General features: G+C 37.0%; 3 protein-coding genes across 3 annotated transcripts in view; 2 read left to right on the plus strand and 1 right to left on the minus strand.

Moving 5' to 3' along the window:
• The window catches only part of CBG22725, a gene marked incomplete at both ends in the record, with an annotated part of 11610 nt that extends 9381 nt beyond the window's left edge, over positions 1 to 2229 (plus strand). The window contains 2 exons of the mRNA XM_045240350.1: positions 1683 to 1833; positions 2036 to 2229. Coding sequence (XP_045097644.1) covers positions 1683 to 1833; positions 2036 to 2229 — 345 coding nt within the window. The remainder of the gene's footprint in view (positions 1 to 1682; positions 1834 to 2035) is intronic.
• Positions 2230 to 3719: 1490 nt separating this feature from the next.
• Positions 3720 to 7526, plus strand: CBG22724 (the record flags this gene model as incomplete). Its single annotated transcript, XM_045240351.1, has 8 exons — positions 3720 to 3764; positions 4300 to 4374; positions 4651 to 4749; positions 5459 to 5545; positions 5588 to 5689; positions 6440 to 6950; positions 6995 to 7358; positions 7403 to 7526. The coding sequence occupies 8 exons, from the start codon at positions 3720 to 3722 to the stop codon at positions 7524 to 7526; spliced, it is 1407 nt and encodes a 468-aa protein (XP_045097643.1).
• Positions 7527 to 9090: 1564 nt separating this feature from the next.
• Positions 9091 to 11990, minus strand: CBG27998 (the record flags this gene model as incomplete). Its single annotated transcript, XM_045240352.1, has 5 exons — positions 9091 to 9266; positions 9530 to 9611; positions 9757 to 9984; positions 10030 to 10299; positions 11808 to 11990. 5 exons carry the CDS (start codon positions 11988 to 11990, stop codon positions 9091 to 9093), a joined length of 939 nt encoding a protein of 312 aa, XP_045100546.1.
• Positions 11991 to 16920: the final 4930 nt, after the last annotated feature.

A 16920-nucleotide genomic window follows, 5' to 3' on the forward strand; every position in this document is an offset into this window, starting at 1 on the left:
GAATTTCAGTGAAAAATAAGAGCTAAAAAAGCATGAAGACGATGAGAACGAATCTTAAAACTTTGCCAGAATACTACCCGTCAAAAAAACTACATCTGGGACAAATTTGATCAAAATTGGAGAAGGTCGATTTTGGGCGAATTTTAGTTACCAGGTACTCCCCACGTGGTGTTTTCGCACGTTTTCGACTAAAACACTTTTAAGGGCATCGGTTTTTATGACACTATAGTATTAAAGTGTCGGCCGATCCACAATTTCGAACTATTAGGGTTTGGTTTTTGGACCAGTGGAAAATTTTTGAGAAATTTCCAACAAAGTGAAAAAAAATTCGAAAAAGTGAAATTTTTTCTACTTCAGGGCTACTGTTGAAAATTGGTCCCAACACAAAAAATGATCATAATAGTACCAGGAACTGAAATCTGAAACTTTTCAGTCGATATCATTATTTAGAAAAAAAATTTTTTCGGGGTTACGTTAATTTTTCGCTCCCAGGAGAGGGCGTGGCCTATGGGTACCATGATCAAAAGTCTTAGAGACTCGATCTCAATTCTCTCAAAGAATGTGTCTTAAATTGCAGAACTCTGAAAGTAACATGTGAAAATGTTGTTCTCACCGGGATGTTTCAACTCAACATTTCGAAAACCTAATTCATTTAGTTGTTAGAAAAATTCTTCATTTGTTGAACAAAATTGAGGAATATCCCGTTACTCCAAATATCGCGATTTTTGAAAACTCAAAATACATACAGTACCTGTCATTAAGACATTTAAAAACGTTGTTTTCTGTCGATTTCCAAACAACTTGATCATTTTTAAGAGTATTGAGCTTGGCTGTCATGTGCCGGATCACTTTGAAAATCTAGGAGGTTGTAAAACAGAGCTAGATTAAAAACTTTGCATTTAACGATTTTTTTGAAAATTTCCAGTTTTCCGGCTTTGTCGATTTCTAAAAGACATCTGTGTTTTCAGTACAAAAAACAGCTAAAAAGAGGTATTTTTCGGAAATCGGCAAATAGCTGAAAAACCATTGATATTCAAAAAGTTTTGTGAATGCTGTTTTCAATCTAGGTCAGTTTTTGGATAGTTGATAGCAGAGCTCACGAGGCCTGAATATGTTAAAAAATCCCAAAAATCAACTGAAAAACATGGTTTGTATTCCTTATGGACCGCTACTGTACATAGTATTGAATCTTGCATTTCTGAAAATGTTAATTCATCCTGTAGAACGAATGGTGAAATTCGGTAATCTAGAATTTTGTTGCTGAAAAAATTAATTTTATAAAATTTTTGGATCGGTCAAATAACATATTATGATAATTTTTTAATTTTTAGAAACCATTGCCGAAAATCTTGACAAAAAATTCCATGCAATTACAGTCAGTTACTCTGTATTTTGAAAATCATTGACCTTCAATAAACAAAATTTGTTAAAAAAAAACAACTTTTAACATAATCTGTAATATAACACAACTTTTTTCGAAAATTGATCTACCAAAAAAATCGGGAAAAAAGTCTCAATTCTTGATCAAGACTTAAGTGCAATTACTGTCTTTTTTTGCAAAAAAAAAAAGGATTGTTCGATAAACAAAAAAACCAATTCAAAGTTTACCCAAAACGTTTTTGATCGTTCTCTGTGCTCCCGTACTTATTTTATCTCTTCCAAATATTTTCTCCATTTTTCAGCAATGCATTCGTGAACCCGACACCAAAATCCCAGTGATCCCGGCACATCGTCGCCGCCGTCACGAAGACAACTCAACTGATGTAGCTACACTTCGTCTTGAGACAGTGCTCGAGATCTCACCACAATCAACTCTCTCAGCTGCTGCCCTTGGTCAGTTCTAACTTATGACACCATGCGTCGTTCAGTGATTTTGCACGAGACACAGAAAACAGCTCGAGAGCGCCCTGCAAAGGTCCGAGCTGGTGTCTCATCGAACACATGATAGGTGCAAGCGGACCTTCTCACTGGTCGCAGAAAATAGACTCTGATAGATGAGACAAGAAAGATCAGAGCCAACTGTGTATTTTTTTAGTATCGTCCGAGGACTACGCCCGAACTGCAAGCTGTTACTCGCAGCCGGCGCTCATTGCTACCTGCACTTTCGTTTTCATCACCACTGCCCTTTTGGTCTTGATGGTTCACGTGGTTTATCGACGGTGCTCAAAGTCTAAGAAAGCGGGCAGTATAAATGACAGTGATAGTGTTGATACATCTAGCATTTCTTGAGATTTCTTGACCAGCTCGTTTTTTTCTTTTCTCTGATTTTCTCTTTTGATGATCTTCACTTTTTCTTGTATGTAAACCTTCTTTCTTTGATTCGAAGTACATGTTTTAATGGTCATCTCACGTTTTTTTTTTTCATTCCAAGTTTTTATCATTTTGTCAGATATCCTATCAGTAAAAGTATCAATTCCATTCACAAGCTTTAAAAAATATACTACAAACACTCTGATAAAATGCTCTCCAAACCGTAAACTTTGAGCTCAATTATCTTGATTCCTTCGAATGATATCAGAAATTTGTCAACTGATAAATTAATAATCATGATATCACCTATATTTCATCACTAAACAAATGTTTGATATCTGTTACAGGAATAAAGATAATTAAGCTCAAAGTTGACGGTTTGTGTGTGCTTCTACTTGAGGAAAAATGGTACACATCAAAAAAAAAATATCTGGAAAATTGCTCCCAAACGGTCCACTTTTAATCATTTTATCTCATTTCCTGCTAAAGATATCAAAAAGTAGTCAACTGTGAAAATGTTTATCATGATATAAAAAAACTAGTTTCTGTTGACCAATTTGGGATATCTTCCACAAGAACTGAGATAAAGCTGCGCAAAGTTTAAAAATAAAAATATTTACGGTATATCAAACAGTTAGGAAATGAAAAAGCTCCCGATTTTGATTTCCGACATTTTCAGATTGTGTTTTCATTCACTCACGAACTTCTTGTGAACATCTTGATCTTATTCTTTTTTTTTTCGAAAGTCATCTGACAAATACGCAAATAGTTTGGTCCATTCCTTATCCCATATATCTCAAAAACCTTCCTCATCTAGATCCCTTCACCGTCTGTTTTGAGGAATCGAAGAATATAAATGTTGTTTTGAAAAACAAACAAACAACTTCAGTTCTATTGACAATGAATCCTACCATCACCCCTCCAAGTCATCTATTCCGATTCCTGTTTCCGTAAAAAGAACCTCTTCACTACCAAATTTAGGAAGACACGGGAGACAGAGAACTATAGTGCTTTTTTAGACGGAAAGGTGAGATGTGCTTCTTCCCGAGGAGCCAGGCTCAGCTGTCTCTTACTTATCCTGCACTATCTCAATCAACATTGACCCTCGCCAAGTGTCTCGCGGCTGTTCGTGGCGCCGGCGGCTGGCCGCACGAGTCGAAACCAGCTGATCCATGAGGGGAGGGAAGGCAAAAGCTGAGGACTTTTCGTCTCGCTCACTTGTTCTCTAACCGTTCGCCCGGTTTCTTCTCACTCCGATCCTCTAATTCTCTTCTAGAGGAGTGTGAGTCGTTTGACCACCAATTTTCTCTAATGGTTCGGCCCCCTTCTTTAGTCGCATGATCAATTGAGCTCTGTCTCTTGGTTTAGTGTCAGTCACTCTTCATTTTCTTATTTTCGTTTTAACCGTTTCACAGATTGATGTCTTATAGTTTAGAACTCTCAGCAATCTCATATCTATTCCAGATATTATGATGGAAAGCCACGACGACTTCGAAAGTCAGAGCCAACTTCAGGTAGGGATACTGTAGATAGAGTCGAAACAATTGATAATGAGGTTGAGAAGTTGAGAAGGCACTACTGCTTTTAAGACACCTATTTTATTTTTAAACTTCCAAAACAACCGTACACAGTCGGATAGAATGCCCGAAAATGTCACTTTGAAACCCCTATATTTCGGTTCTTGTGAAAGATATGATGAAGTAGTAAACTAACAAAATGTTCAACATAATATTAACAATATTTTGTCAGTTGATCACTTTTTGATATGTCATACGAGAACCGAGATATATGGGCTCAAATTCGACAATTTGGGTGGTCATCTATTTTAAGTTTCATGGCCTAAATTTAGATTTCGCTTTTAGCCTGTCTAGTCTAAAATACTGTCATGTTAGAAATTTCAAAAATGTATGTATTGAACCCATTCGAAAGAACAACTTTGAATTTTGAACTTCACAACACACAGCTACTGAAACTTTATGACTCAACTCCAGATTTCAAAATACATAGATTTCCCACCAACCTTCCTTAACAACTGCCTTTTATTTTCAGAGAGCGCTCGCCGACAAAATCACAAACTATGCGCCGATCGAGGAAATCCGCTACGTCCTTATGCGTGGAGCACAGGTTTTTTGTTTTCCTTGTTTTTCTTCTCGATTTGTTTTTCTTTCTCTCTATCGCTTGCCTATCACACTAATCATTGGCGCCTCGGGAGCCCAAAATGTACTATTCTTGTTTTTTTCGTTCCTTCATTCCTCTCTCCTTCTACCAACTTGCCAACTGGCGTGGTCAATAAAAGAGCGGGATCAATTGAACAGAAAAAAAACCAGTTCTGTAGAAGTACAAAAAGGAAGGACAAATCGGGGGTGGGATGAGCTTTGTGACTGAAACTACGAATTAAAGGTTGATGGACAAGTCACCGCCGGGCTGACACCACTCCATTACGCCTGTTATATCAACTACCAGGCTGCAGCGAAACTTCTATTAAATCTTGGTGCAAAGGTGAGTGATAGTTATTGAACAACTACAAAATATAGACACAATATACAAAACCAGGCCACAATATACTTTGAAAAATTATTTCTCAGTTGATTATAGGCCATGTAAACCACTTTCACGAGTCTGAAACTTGGATGTCATGTTTCGGATCACTTTGATGATTTCGAAGAGTCCTAAACAGACCTATGTTGAAATTCTTGATTTTACACAAGTAGCAGAAAATTCCGAGTCTTACAGCTATCCACCGATTTCTGAAAAACACTGGTTTTGCCCGTTTTCAGCACAAAAACGGACCAAAAAGGGTGTATTTCAGAAAACGGAAAATAGCTAAAAAACTTGGAATTCTCCAAAAATTCTGTAAAGACAAAATGTATAATCTAGGTATCTTTTATGTCCACCGAAACATTTGAAATGATCGGAAATGTGACAGCCGACTTCCAGACTCCACACAACAGCAAAATCAACAAAAAAAGTACATTTTTGATTATCTTGTTGACCAGTACTGTACACCTAGAATTATTAAAAATGACTTGGAAATTTCCTAACCATCCACCCACCCTCCAACTTTATCAGTGACAAACAAAAAACCTGCAGTGTCAGAAGTCATATGGAGTGTTTTGAACACAGACTCCAAGTCATGAACAAGTCACGGACAAAACTAGTACTAGCAAGGGGGGTAATGGAAAATGAGTATAAAAGCAAAAAGTTGTAGGTTCAAGCTGTTGACAATATTGGCTGTTCTGCGCTCCATCTTTGTGCCGAACACGGACATTACAGAATGATCAAGCTGCTTTTACAGGTATTTTTGTTCTGAAAATGCAATGTTATCATTTATTTTCAGTACATGAAGGTCGTTGAACAGTACGAGACTCCCGAGTTTCGCGTTGGAGACAAATATCCACAACGAGAGAATGTTGACGAGCCACTCCGACTTGCAATCAAGGTAAGATAGCCCAACCCCCTTTTCCAGTACTATAGACATCAAACATTTCCAAAACGTGTCTACCTGTCAGTTCTGCTGAAACAAATCTAATTTTTGTTCCCAGAGTCATACGTTGAAAAATGATAACTTTGGTCAGTCTGTATCTCTTCTCGTTTCACAATCACTTGATAGTAGTAAGATAAGAACAAACGTTTGGAAAAATAACTGTCAAAAAATTCAATTTTTGCTGTCTATTCGAAATGTCGTTTTTTGAAATGATCCAGGTAATACATACAGTACCGGTCTACAAAAACGTATTTTTCAGTTGATTTTGATTGTTTGAAAAGTCTGGGCTAACAAGTCTTGAATCACTTTGAAAGCTTTGCAGGGTGTAAAATGGATCTAGATTAAAAACTTTTCATTCATAGTATTTTTCAAAAGTCATTAGTTTTTCAACTATTTGCCGATTTATAAAGGACAAATAATTTCACGTTTTCAGTACAAGAACAGGAAAATGGGTGTTTTTTAGAAAGCTTCAAATTCTGTGAATGCAAAGTTTTCAGTTTAGGTTTGTTTTGCAACTTCCAAAATTTTCAAAATGATTGGACACTTGACCAGCGAGCTCCAGACTATTGGAATAGACCAAAATGACCAAAAATCAACCGAAAAACACGTTTTTGCGTATCTTATTGACCGGGACTGTATATACTAGGCAAAGAGTGTTTATTTTTTTCACAATCTACAGTAATCTCAATAACTCTATATTTCTAGAATGGCCACTATGACTGCGCCCGTCTACTCCTTACAAATGGAGCTAACGCAAATGCCATCTATTTCGACGGGCCTGAAATCACTCAAGTGAGCCCATTGGACACCAACTTCTTGGAGCTTCTCCTCGAATTTGGAGCCGATCCAAATGTGTTCGACCGTAAGGGTCTCACTCCGATCATGAAAGCGTGTCGTATGAAGGACAAAGGTATTGAGGCTATCCGTATCTTGTTGAAGTACGGAGCTGACATCAACAAGTTGTCTCCAGAACGACAGGATCACAGAAGTGCCCTCCATTTTGCACTTCTTTCTGGAAATCATGACTTGGTGAAGTTCCTTATTGCGAATGGATGTAATGTGAATATGGATGAAAAGTACGAGAAACCATCTCCAATTGATATTGCTGTTTTGAAAGATGACCCTATTCTTCTCAAGATTTGTCTTGATGCCGGAGCCAATCCAAATGCCGTTCACACTTATATCGGATCTTGCCTTCACCTGGCTTCCTGCTCTAGTGAGTTTAATCAAACAAATTTAACAATGAATTATGATTTCCAGCACTTCTCAACCAATACAAAATCATCGAGCTTCTCTTGGAACATGGAGCCGATATGAATCTCCAGCACCAATTCCCAGATGGCTCCCGCTTGAAAAGCCCATTTGTTGAGTACTTCCGTTCCAATGACAGCATCGATGCCAAAGTTGTGAAGCTTTTCATCACTCATGGAGCCAAGGTTGTCATGAGAAACCCCCTCCATGACTGCCGTGGACAACTCCGCAATGTTCTAAAATTGGCTGCTCTCCAGAATCAACCAGAAGTTTTGGAACTTCTTCTGGGACTTGGTGAGCAGTACGACAACAAAGCAATTGAGAGGCTTCCGTTGCCTTCTGAGTTGAAGACACATATTAGTGAGAGAGCCAAGTGAGTGAACCCCTTCAATGAAAAACATGAATTATATTTTTTAGAAATCCACACAGTCTTCAACACTTGTGCCGTATTCAAATCCGTGACACCGTTCAAACGTCAGAGTACAAAACCCTCCCAATTCCAGAGTTTCTAAAAGCCTACCTCTTGGGATTGATCCCATAGTATTGACTCAAAAAAATGCCCTTATATGTATGTGTATATACTTCTCTGTACATTTGTGTAGTATAATAACTGTTATCTGTTTTTTCTTCGATCCATCCAATCTGTTGAAGTGTACAAAAACCCATCCCCAATTCATGTTTTGACCCTATCTTGTTGACCCTATCAAATTTTTTGCATGTACATCTTGCGAAAATGTTCATTTCACTGTTAGCTACAAATTGCCCCACTTTTCTGTCACATCACTTTAGAACAAACGGATAACGACATCTCACGCTGATTTCAACAACTGTTTTTCATTCGCTAATATTATTACTGTCATACGTATCATTTATTTGGAAATTTCGATATGCATCTTATTTGTCTGTACATTCTTCTGAACATTTTATATTTATTTGGCTGAAAAAAACTTCACTCATATTTGGAAAAAATTGAAAATAAATCTTTCGAGACTAAACAATTGGCTGTTGAAATTTAGAAAAAATCACGTACAGACATTAGAGAATTGCGAAATACTAGTTTTTGTTAAGAGTCAGCTACTGGGGCACGGATCTTTATCCACTTGAAGAACCGAAAGCACGACCACGTCATATGTTGTGCTCCGTTAGTAAGAACATCACTGATTTTAAGGTAAACAAATGACTAGTGATGAGTGATTTTTTCTACTTTTCGTGTTGTTTTGGATGATTTTTAATTTCCGAATCCCCTTTTCAGCAGCCGGTCTCTAAAAATATATGGATTTATTGAACAAATTTTTTTCAGTTTAATAGCAAAGTTGGGAAAAAATCGAAAAGAAGATTTAGAAAGAGGAAGAAAGAGACAGAAATTGTGCAGAACAGCTGTTAAGTGTAAAAAGAGTTTACAAAAGGGATAAAAGTGGTGAAGACAGAACGAACATCATAGAAAAGAATGTAAGTGCAAGTTGGATCGAACTAAAAAGATGAAATCACGTAGGTAAGAGAGAAATGTAGAGTGTAGACGGGTGAAAAGATCAAATTAGTACGAAAAATGGGACATGTCTAAGGCTAAAGGGACAGGGCAAACTAGGAATCGAGTTAAGATAGAGAAATTATGCAAAAGTGTAAAACTTGAGAGTGATTTGAAGAATATAAATTGAACTGTAAGCTAGAGAAAATTGAGAAAATTTTTTTGAACCGAAAACTTGGTAAAATTGACTAGAGCGTTTTCCCTTCATATAACAGAAAGACCCCTACACTTTAAAGTTGGAACTAATTTTTCTCAGCTCTATGTGAGATGTTCAAATTGTGTCAACTAATAAAATGTTTGTGATGTTATTATAAACATTTCATCAGTAGTTAACTTTTTGATATCTCTGACAGGAACCGAGATAAACTCGCTCAAAGGTAAACAATTAGGAGCACATTTGTTACAGGGTGTATGGTAATTAAATGTTTCAAAACTCTCTTGTTTTTATATCAACTCTTAAGGTTATTAGTTTCACAAAATTCGATCTCAAGTTTCTCTAACAAACCCAATTCAAACTTGTCTAAACTACTCTCTAATTGTTAAACACTATTTTTTTTCTAGAAAACAACAACGAATTTGGTTAAGGGCAAAATACGTTTCGCATTCGAGAGTTGCAAACCATGAATGGATACATTTCAACCATTTGCTGGTAGGTTCTTGCAGTTCTTGCTCTGATGAGATATCGCGCGAAGTATCTTTTGCTGATTTCAAGAGCGAAATGCGGAATTTCACGAGCAATCTTGCAAGGGTCGAAATCTGAAATGATTTTATTTGGTTCTTTATACATATTACTTTGTTGTAATTTCAATGTATGTTCGTAATTGTTTGTTGGCTCATTTTTTTCAAATTTTGCATGAATTTTATTGATTTTGATCTATTTCGTTTCACATAAATCGAACGATTCGCTAATTGTAGGAAAATCATTTAAATTCAACGAAATTTCAAAAAAAAATAGGCAAACGTGCATTGAAAATAAACCAAAGTAGTATTTTATGGGAAAAAAAATAGAAAAATCTCACTTTTGAATTGTCTAACAAGTGTCCATCCGATGCTGTCCAAATGTACATCTTCCACGTGTTCAACCAGGTAATTGTAACCATACTGGAAAATTATTAGAAGTAATTTTATAGTCATTGTTTGTATGAAGTAAGCTTCAAAATTGTTGAAAAACCGAAGCGATTTTTGTATTTCTATCCTAAGCAAAAGTTTTCTAAGAAATTAGTTTAAAAATCATATCACGACTAACCTCAGCAGCAGCCTTGTAAACCACATCATGGAAGATGTTGCGTATTTTGATTTTCTCCGTTTCGAGAGCTAGGATTTTTCTCTGAACCTGTCTGCTTCTGAAAACTGAGGCCAGGTCTACGGTCTTCATTGTGAATTTTCGCTCTAAGTAGGTCTGGATCATTGGTCTGTTGCAGCCCACGTATGCAATCAACGGCCGATGGACGTTCGATTCCAACAGTCCCTTGTACTGAAATGTCTATTGGGAGAGATATGCTATCATTACAGCAGTTACCGTGATGTACAGATAATATTTGCTACATCTGCGAAGCGTGTCGCCTCCTTCCAGGACCAAGTGATCGGTAACTCGTGCCATCAAATCAGGAATCAGAAACGACAGTTGGCTTGATTCTACACACTCGGTACAAAAGCAAGACTCGGCTGGATATGGTGTGCATCTCAGTTTTTTCTTGACCTGACGAAGTATTTGGCACCTTTCGCAGTTGTGCTCCAGTGGAAGTGGTGGCCCCTCAATTTTGTTGAAGTTGATTTGGCTGTAGTCGATCTGAATAAAACGATTATCAGTTTCCAAATACAATCATTGTCAAAGATTCAGAGCTTAATTTTTTAAGGATTTTAGCGAACCGATGGCATACCTAATTAAACATCCTTATTCAATCTATACCCAGAATGTCAGAACCCATCATTCCCTTCATTTTTTAATATTTTTCACTACAAAAAATAGCGAGTAGTGATTTTGCAAAGCAAATTTTGAAAATGTATGATCTGGCCGCAAACGGCACGCAAAACAACCAGCAGATAGTTGACACGCAGATCCATAAATAGGGAAATTTTTCCCGATACCAATGTAGCTGAAACAGACGTATGGAGCATACGTAACAGAAAAATGATCAAAGAAACTACAGGAGAAAATTGTTAAGATGAGCTCCAATTCCTTACGAAGAAGTACTTGTGGTACAACATTGTCTAATCACAATAGCCTTCAATTTTGGACCTGTGGTCTCACTCATACAAAATAATTCAAGATTTCCACTCATAAACAACTATAAAATGTCAGTTATTATGTTGGAAATGAAAATTCCTACAAAACGGGAATTAGGTGGTATATTTGAAGGAGGGGAGGCAGGTAGAATATACATATCTTGATATTTCGTCAGGGATGTTCGGAACATAATTCGGGATTCCGAGATTCCGGCTATTTTTGACAATAAATACCGATCAGAACATTTCTGAATTTTTTTCCCGAATTAGAGCTTTTCAGAGGACGGTATGTCAAAGGAGCACGAGAAAAATTTTCTTGCGGCTCTCGAGCGGTAATAATTTTAGGTTTTGTGTTTTACCGAAATTAGTTTGGCAACTTTCACACATATTTTGTTTTCTTGTATTGCAAAAAGTGGGATCCCGAAATTCTGAAATTTTCAAAATCGGATTTTTCTTAAACTCCGAAAATCCAAAATTCAAAAACTAAGAATTTTCAAAATTCCGATTTTTGTAAAGTTCCAAAAATGACATTCCGAACATCATGAAATTTCGTTCATATACCGTAAAACCTCTAATAGAACGACACCCGGAACGTCCACTTTGAGCCTATATATCTCACTTCTTTTGAAAGGTATCAAAAAGTGGTTAACTAGTAAAATGTTTATCAGGATATCAGCAACATTTTACTAGTTAGCCACTTTTTGATATCTTTTGCAGAAAATGAGATATATAGGCTCAAAGTGGACGATCCGGGTGTCGTTCTATTAGAGGTTTTACGGTAAGCCCCACTAGAAGTTGAACTTGTGGGCACAGACATTTTTCCCATTCCGATCGCTGACAGTGGGAATTTTTATGATTCCTTCCCCGGCTTCTTATACGAGCGCTCCAGTCACCCTACATCCGCCATGTAGCAATTATCTCGCACCTGCCGCCCATGCTTATATCCCACGCGTTGAACATTTACGACTTTCAACCTTACTCAATTGAATGAATGTTGCAAATTAAAGCAACTTCTCAATTTGAATTTAGTGATATTTCTTCCATCAATTAGCTGGTGGCACCCTAACTCACAATTTCATGCGGCTTTCTCGCAGCCTTTTGGCGTCTTCGACGCCTTGGCTCAACAGGCACTGGCTCCCAGACTCCAATCTCGAAGCTCGTGTCCACGAACTCTGGCGTTGGGCATGGTCGCGTATCGTCGTCCTGCTCTTCCTCCAGATGCTCGTTGATACGAAGAACATGTTCCGGAAACATCTTCCAAACTTGAGCAGAAGAACTGAAACAAAGACTTTTGGAAAGATTTCTTGAAATATGTAACTTGAGCTTATGAGGGGAAGCAATGAAACAGTATTTAAGCTAAATTTTTAGGACAAGAAACAAAAAAATAAAGAATACGCAGAGGAAATTATTTTCCTGTGTTGTTTTCAATTTTCCCATATTTCTTAACACATAGCAATTGAGAGGGAAAGAGAAACTTTTCCTCCACTTTTCCGTTTCCATGGGAAACCTCCAAAGACGATGATGATTATTTCATTAAGTTCCAATCAACGCCTTGGATTTCGGCAAAAAAACTATACTAAAAAATTGTGAATGATAACTTGTCGAGTTGGCTGTTTGAGGTTGGTATGGTTACGATTGTTATTGACTGAAAAATTTGCTCCTTGTGGATCCCTCGAGTCTAAATGAAGGGGTGGCTAGCTACCGCCGAAAAATAATGCATAAGAGGCAAGTGGATAGACTGACAGGAAAGGAAAAAAATGGGATGGTTCGCAAGATGGCGAGTGAGAAATGAGAAGTAGGCGGTGGCAGCGGCGGGATACGAATCTGTCATATTAGTGGGCTCACAGGAGACGAGAGGTGATTCTTTCTCAAGAAATAAAAAAACTTTGAGTGCTGCCCTCTTCGGACAAGCACGGGTGTGAATCAACTTGAAAGCTTTCCTGAACTACCATCTGTTTTGGGTCATGAAAAATTTTACACTTGTCAAGCCAAGTACAAGTAAATGATAATAGGAATGAGGGCAGAAGGAGGCGTTCGTCCATTTTGAGTGCTTCTACTGAGATAACATCGACGGAGAAAAATGAGTAGGGAAGGAAAAAAATGAAGAAGGCGTTCATATGATGATGCCTTTCTTCTTTGTCGTTTTTCTTTGAATAACTGAGCACAAAACCGGTACATTGCAAGAAAAAAAGAGGTTCAAAGGGAAGGAAGGGTCTCGTGACAAAAATTACAGGGTGAATTTCGAGAAAATTCACTTTTACCTGGCGAGTGAAAAAAGGTGTGGCTGTAAAGTGCAGTTTTTCTAAATTGAGAGATTAATAACGAGACAATGAGAACTAAAAAGTGACTTTTTAGTGAGATTTTGGAAGGTGTGACCTTTCCATTTCCTTTTTTCAGACAATTCCCATGATATGAAAAGGAAATATACTTCCATGCACTCAGTTGATCACCATTTTGAACTCTTCAGAGGCCACAAAAAAAAAGAAAATTGAAGGTATATCGTTCTTTTTTGGAAAATCATCAGGGATGTTCGTAACGGAGAGCGGAACTTCAAAAATTTCGAAAATTCCGAGAAAAAACTCGGAACGAAGTTCCGGTCGGACTTTTCCGAAGCTTTTTTCGGAGTTAGAGATTTTTGGACTACGGTATGTCAAGAGGCGCAAAAATTTTGCTTGCGGGTTTCAAACGGAATTATTTTTAATGTTTCTTTGGGCTGAAATCCTAATGTCAATTTTCACCAGTTTGTGGAATTTTTGTGATTTTAAAAAAATCCGAAAATTCACAATCGAAATATTCCAGATTTCCGGACATTCGAGATTTTGAAAATCGGAATATTCCGAGATTCCGACATTTTAAAATTTTGAAAATCGGAATTTTTGCCATATTAAAAATTTACGAGAAGGTCATTCCAAACATCCTTGAAAATACCGAAAATACTCTAATAGAACGCCACCCGAATCGGCAAATTTGAGCCCATGTATCTCATTTTTTGTGAAATTCATTTTTCTTTTGGAAACTCAGTTGATTTTTGAAAGGAAAATGTTCACGATCATAACCTCAGGTTGAAACTTAAATGTACTAGTTTGAAAATGTAGCAAACGGCGATCCGAATTTTTATCAATCAAATTTTTTGCTAACTTGACTGGACAACTCCGCGTGCCAGTTACCAAAAGAGTCCTAATAGTGTATGTAATCTTCTGAAAGACGGCATGCTTCTGGAGCTAATTTGCCGTCTCACTTGAGTATTCTGTGGATGACATGGATTAGACACCAGCAAAAAAAACGGGGGTACCGCGAACGACGAATGATGGATTGAAAAAATGGAATCGTGACAAGTCAATCGGTTTTGGTAGCTTAAGAAAATAGGGAATGGTGAAGAAGAATAGAATATTAAGTGGCACCTGACGACTCTGCGGTGTATCGCCTCTTCTCATTAGGACGAAATATGGTTGTGTGTCAGAAAAAGAGCCGGGAAAAGAGAGTTTGGAGGCGAGAAGAGTTGAAATGCGATCCATTTTGCTGGGATTACGCGGAAATTATAGGTTTGTAGGGTGCAATCTCATGAATCTGAATCGACTTTTGGGACTACCTCACGTGGGAAGTATATTCTCATTAGTCTCGGAAAGAAAGAGCTTGGTGAAAGAGCCCAATAGTTCAATACCGGAAGAAAACTTCTAGAAGGGAGAGAAAGAAAGGCTGAAATTATAGTGTGGGTGAATGAGAGAACTTGAAAAACAAAAAACTCCACCTTTTTCTCTTCCCATTCTGAGATATAAGAGGTCATAAAAAGCACACACGGACAGGGGCACCATTAAAAAGGCAGAAGAACGGATTATAAATAGAAAAGGCTTTTTTTGAGCAGCAATTAAAACGAACTTAGGGAGATTGTATTCTCCAAGTTTATGGACCAACAAAGAAAAAGGAAAAGTTAATCGAACTAGAAACCACTTTGAAATGAAATAAGAAGATTCCAAACAGCGCACAAAAGTGCTTTGAAGATTTTCTGTTTGTGAACTCTTTTCGGTGTCTGGCACCTTCGTACAGCTGCTACAATACCGCGGCTATATCTTTTTGAAGTTTGAATACGTATTTCACATCTGTGTCTACATTTTGAAATTATAAAATGGCGTGTTTCTAGAATTGTCATTTAGAGTAAGTTCTGGGATGATCAGGATGGCCTTTTTTGATTTTTCGGAATATCGAAAGTTCCGAATTTTCAAATATTCGGAATTTCGGGATATTGCAATTTAGGGAATTTCGGTGTTTCACTTATATGATAAGTTCCGACTTAGAAAAAATAAGAAATATGGAAAATTCAAATTTTTGAAAAACATCATGAGAGAGGAAGAGAGAATAGGTTCGTAAATGTTATGTTGCAACAGAACATATATCATTTGTAAATCAGTAATATCGGCTGTGGATGAGTCATAGAAAAAAAACAGACCAAAAGAAAAAAATATCGAAAATTGGAAAACAATTTCAGATTTCGAAATATAAAAAAACATGATTCCACTCGATGCCTGCCAAAAAAATGTTTGCGTGCGCTTTTAATATACCGTAGTCCAAAAAGCTCCAATTCAGGAAATAATTTGGTAACCTTCAAGTCGGGATCTCGGAATTTTCGGAATTTGGAAATTCGTTCCGAACATTCCTGAGAAAGTGGGACAGCATATAAAATTGGGAAGAATTCATGAAAATAAAACCTAATCGCATTTTTGTAGTCCGCCTCGTAACTTATATTAATCAATTGAAAAATCAATTGAATTTATTCCTTTGTTTCCTACCACCTTCAACCGAATCAACCATAAAGTGCAAGCTAAACAAAAACTAGCCAGTCGAACCAAAAAAAAAAGTGCACCACGACATCGGCACCAGAATGGAGAAGAGACGGGATAAAATGCTGGATAGGATGAAGAAGCAGAAAAGGAAGAAAAGAAAGAAAAAGAAAGAAAAAGTGTTCGCGTCGTTCGACTGCTTTTTGGATAGCAGTGCACAGCATATAAATTGGCTTTGAGCCCTTTTCTTTTTGGCCCCTTCATTTTTTTGGGCAGTGGAAGTGCTTCGAGTGCGGAAGATGAGGACGGAAAGGAGAAGAAGATGAATAGGAAGGTTTCAAAATACTCGCAGTGTCGGTTTTTATCTACAAAAATCTGGAAGAAAAACGAGGGAGCCGCGAGTTGAGGGATTAGGCAGGTTGGAAAATGTTTCGAGATTTTGAGAAGAAATAAGAGGTTTGTAACATTTTAATGTTGCAACAGAACATATATCAGCAGTGGATGAGTCATAAAAACAGAGAAAAATACTTGTAGAAGAAATAAAAATTGAAAAAAAACGTTTAACCGTATTGATAATAGTAAATGGAACGGGATTACTGTAAATATCTTCGTGGCATGAAAATTGGAGCAGTATAGCAAGGTTTACTAGGAAGCGTTAAAGACAAGCCTTAACAACCAAGGTTATCCTTTTTGAGCATAATGGTTCATTTAACACTCTGATAGAAGCTCACCCAAACCGTCAACTTTCAGCTCAATTATCTCGGTTTCTATGAAAGATATCAAAAATCTAACAACAGATAAAACATGGCTGATGTTATGATAAACAATATATCAGTTGACAAAAGTTGGATACTTTTTACAGGAACAGAGATGAAATTATCTCATAGTTGATGAAATGGGCGAGCTTCTTTTTATAGTGTTTTATTTCAATTGTTTTGATTAAGATTAGATTACAAATTTTCAGCAGAAAAATTAACTTACAGTTCCTCTAATATTCCTGGCGTAGTTGAAACTTGGAAACCACAATGTTTCATAACTGTCCACATTTTGAAAACTCCAATTTTCAAATATTCGATATTATGCCGCGTTCAAAGTTGATTTCCAGGAGAAATCCTGAAAGGCTTTAAAACATTTTTCCAGTTTCATCTTCTTTGAAAATGTCGAGATTCAAAACTGAAAGTGTTAATTATCTCGAGGTTATTTCTTCGTTGATTATTTGCTAAATTTTCAGAAACAAAAACTTTTGAGACAGTTAAATTAAATTCTTGTTCTCATCATTCTTATAATGAATAAATACAGTCGCGTCTTTTTATTTGCCAGTTTCCCAGTCCGCACATATTGAAAAGCTTGACAGTGAAACATAATCTCACTTGACCTTTTAAAAAAGAACGAGGAGCGAAGCGATGACC

Source organism: Caenorhabditis briggsae, assembly GCF_000004555.2.
Source record: "Caenorhabditis briggsae complete genome, chrX, whole genome shotgun sequence".
Lineage (NCBI taxonomy): Eukaryota > Metazoa > Nematoda > Chromadorea > Rhabditida > Rhabditidae > Caenorhabditis > Caenorhabditis briggsae.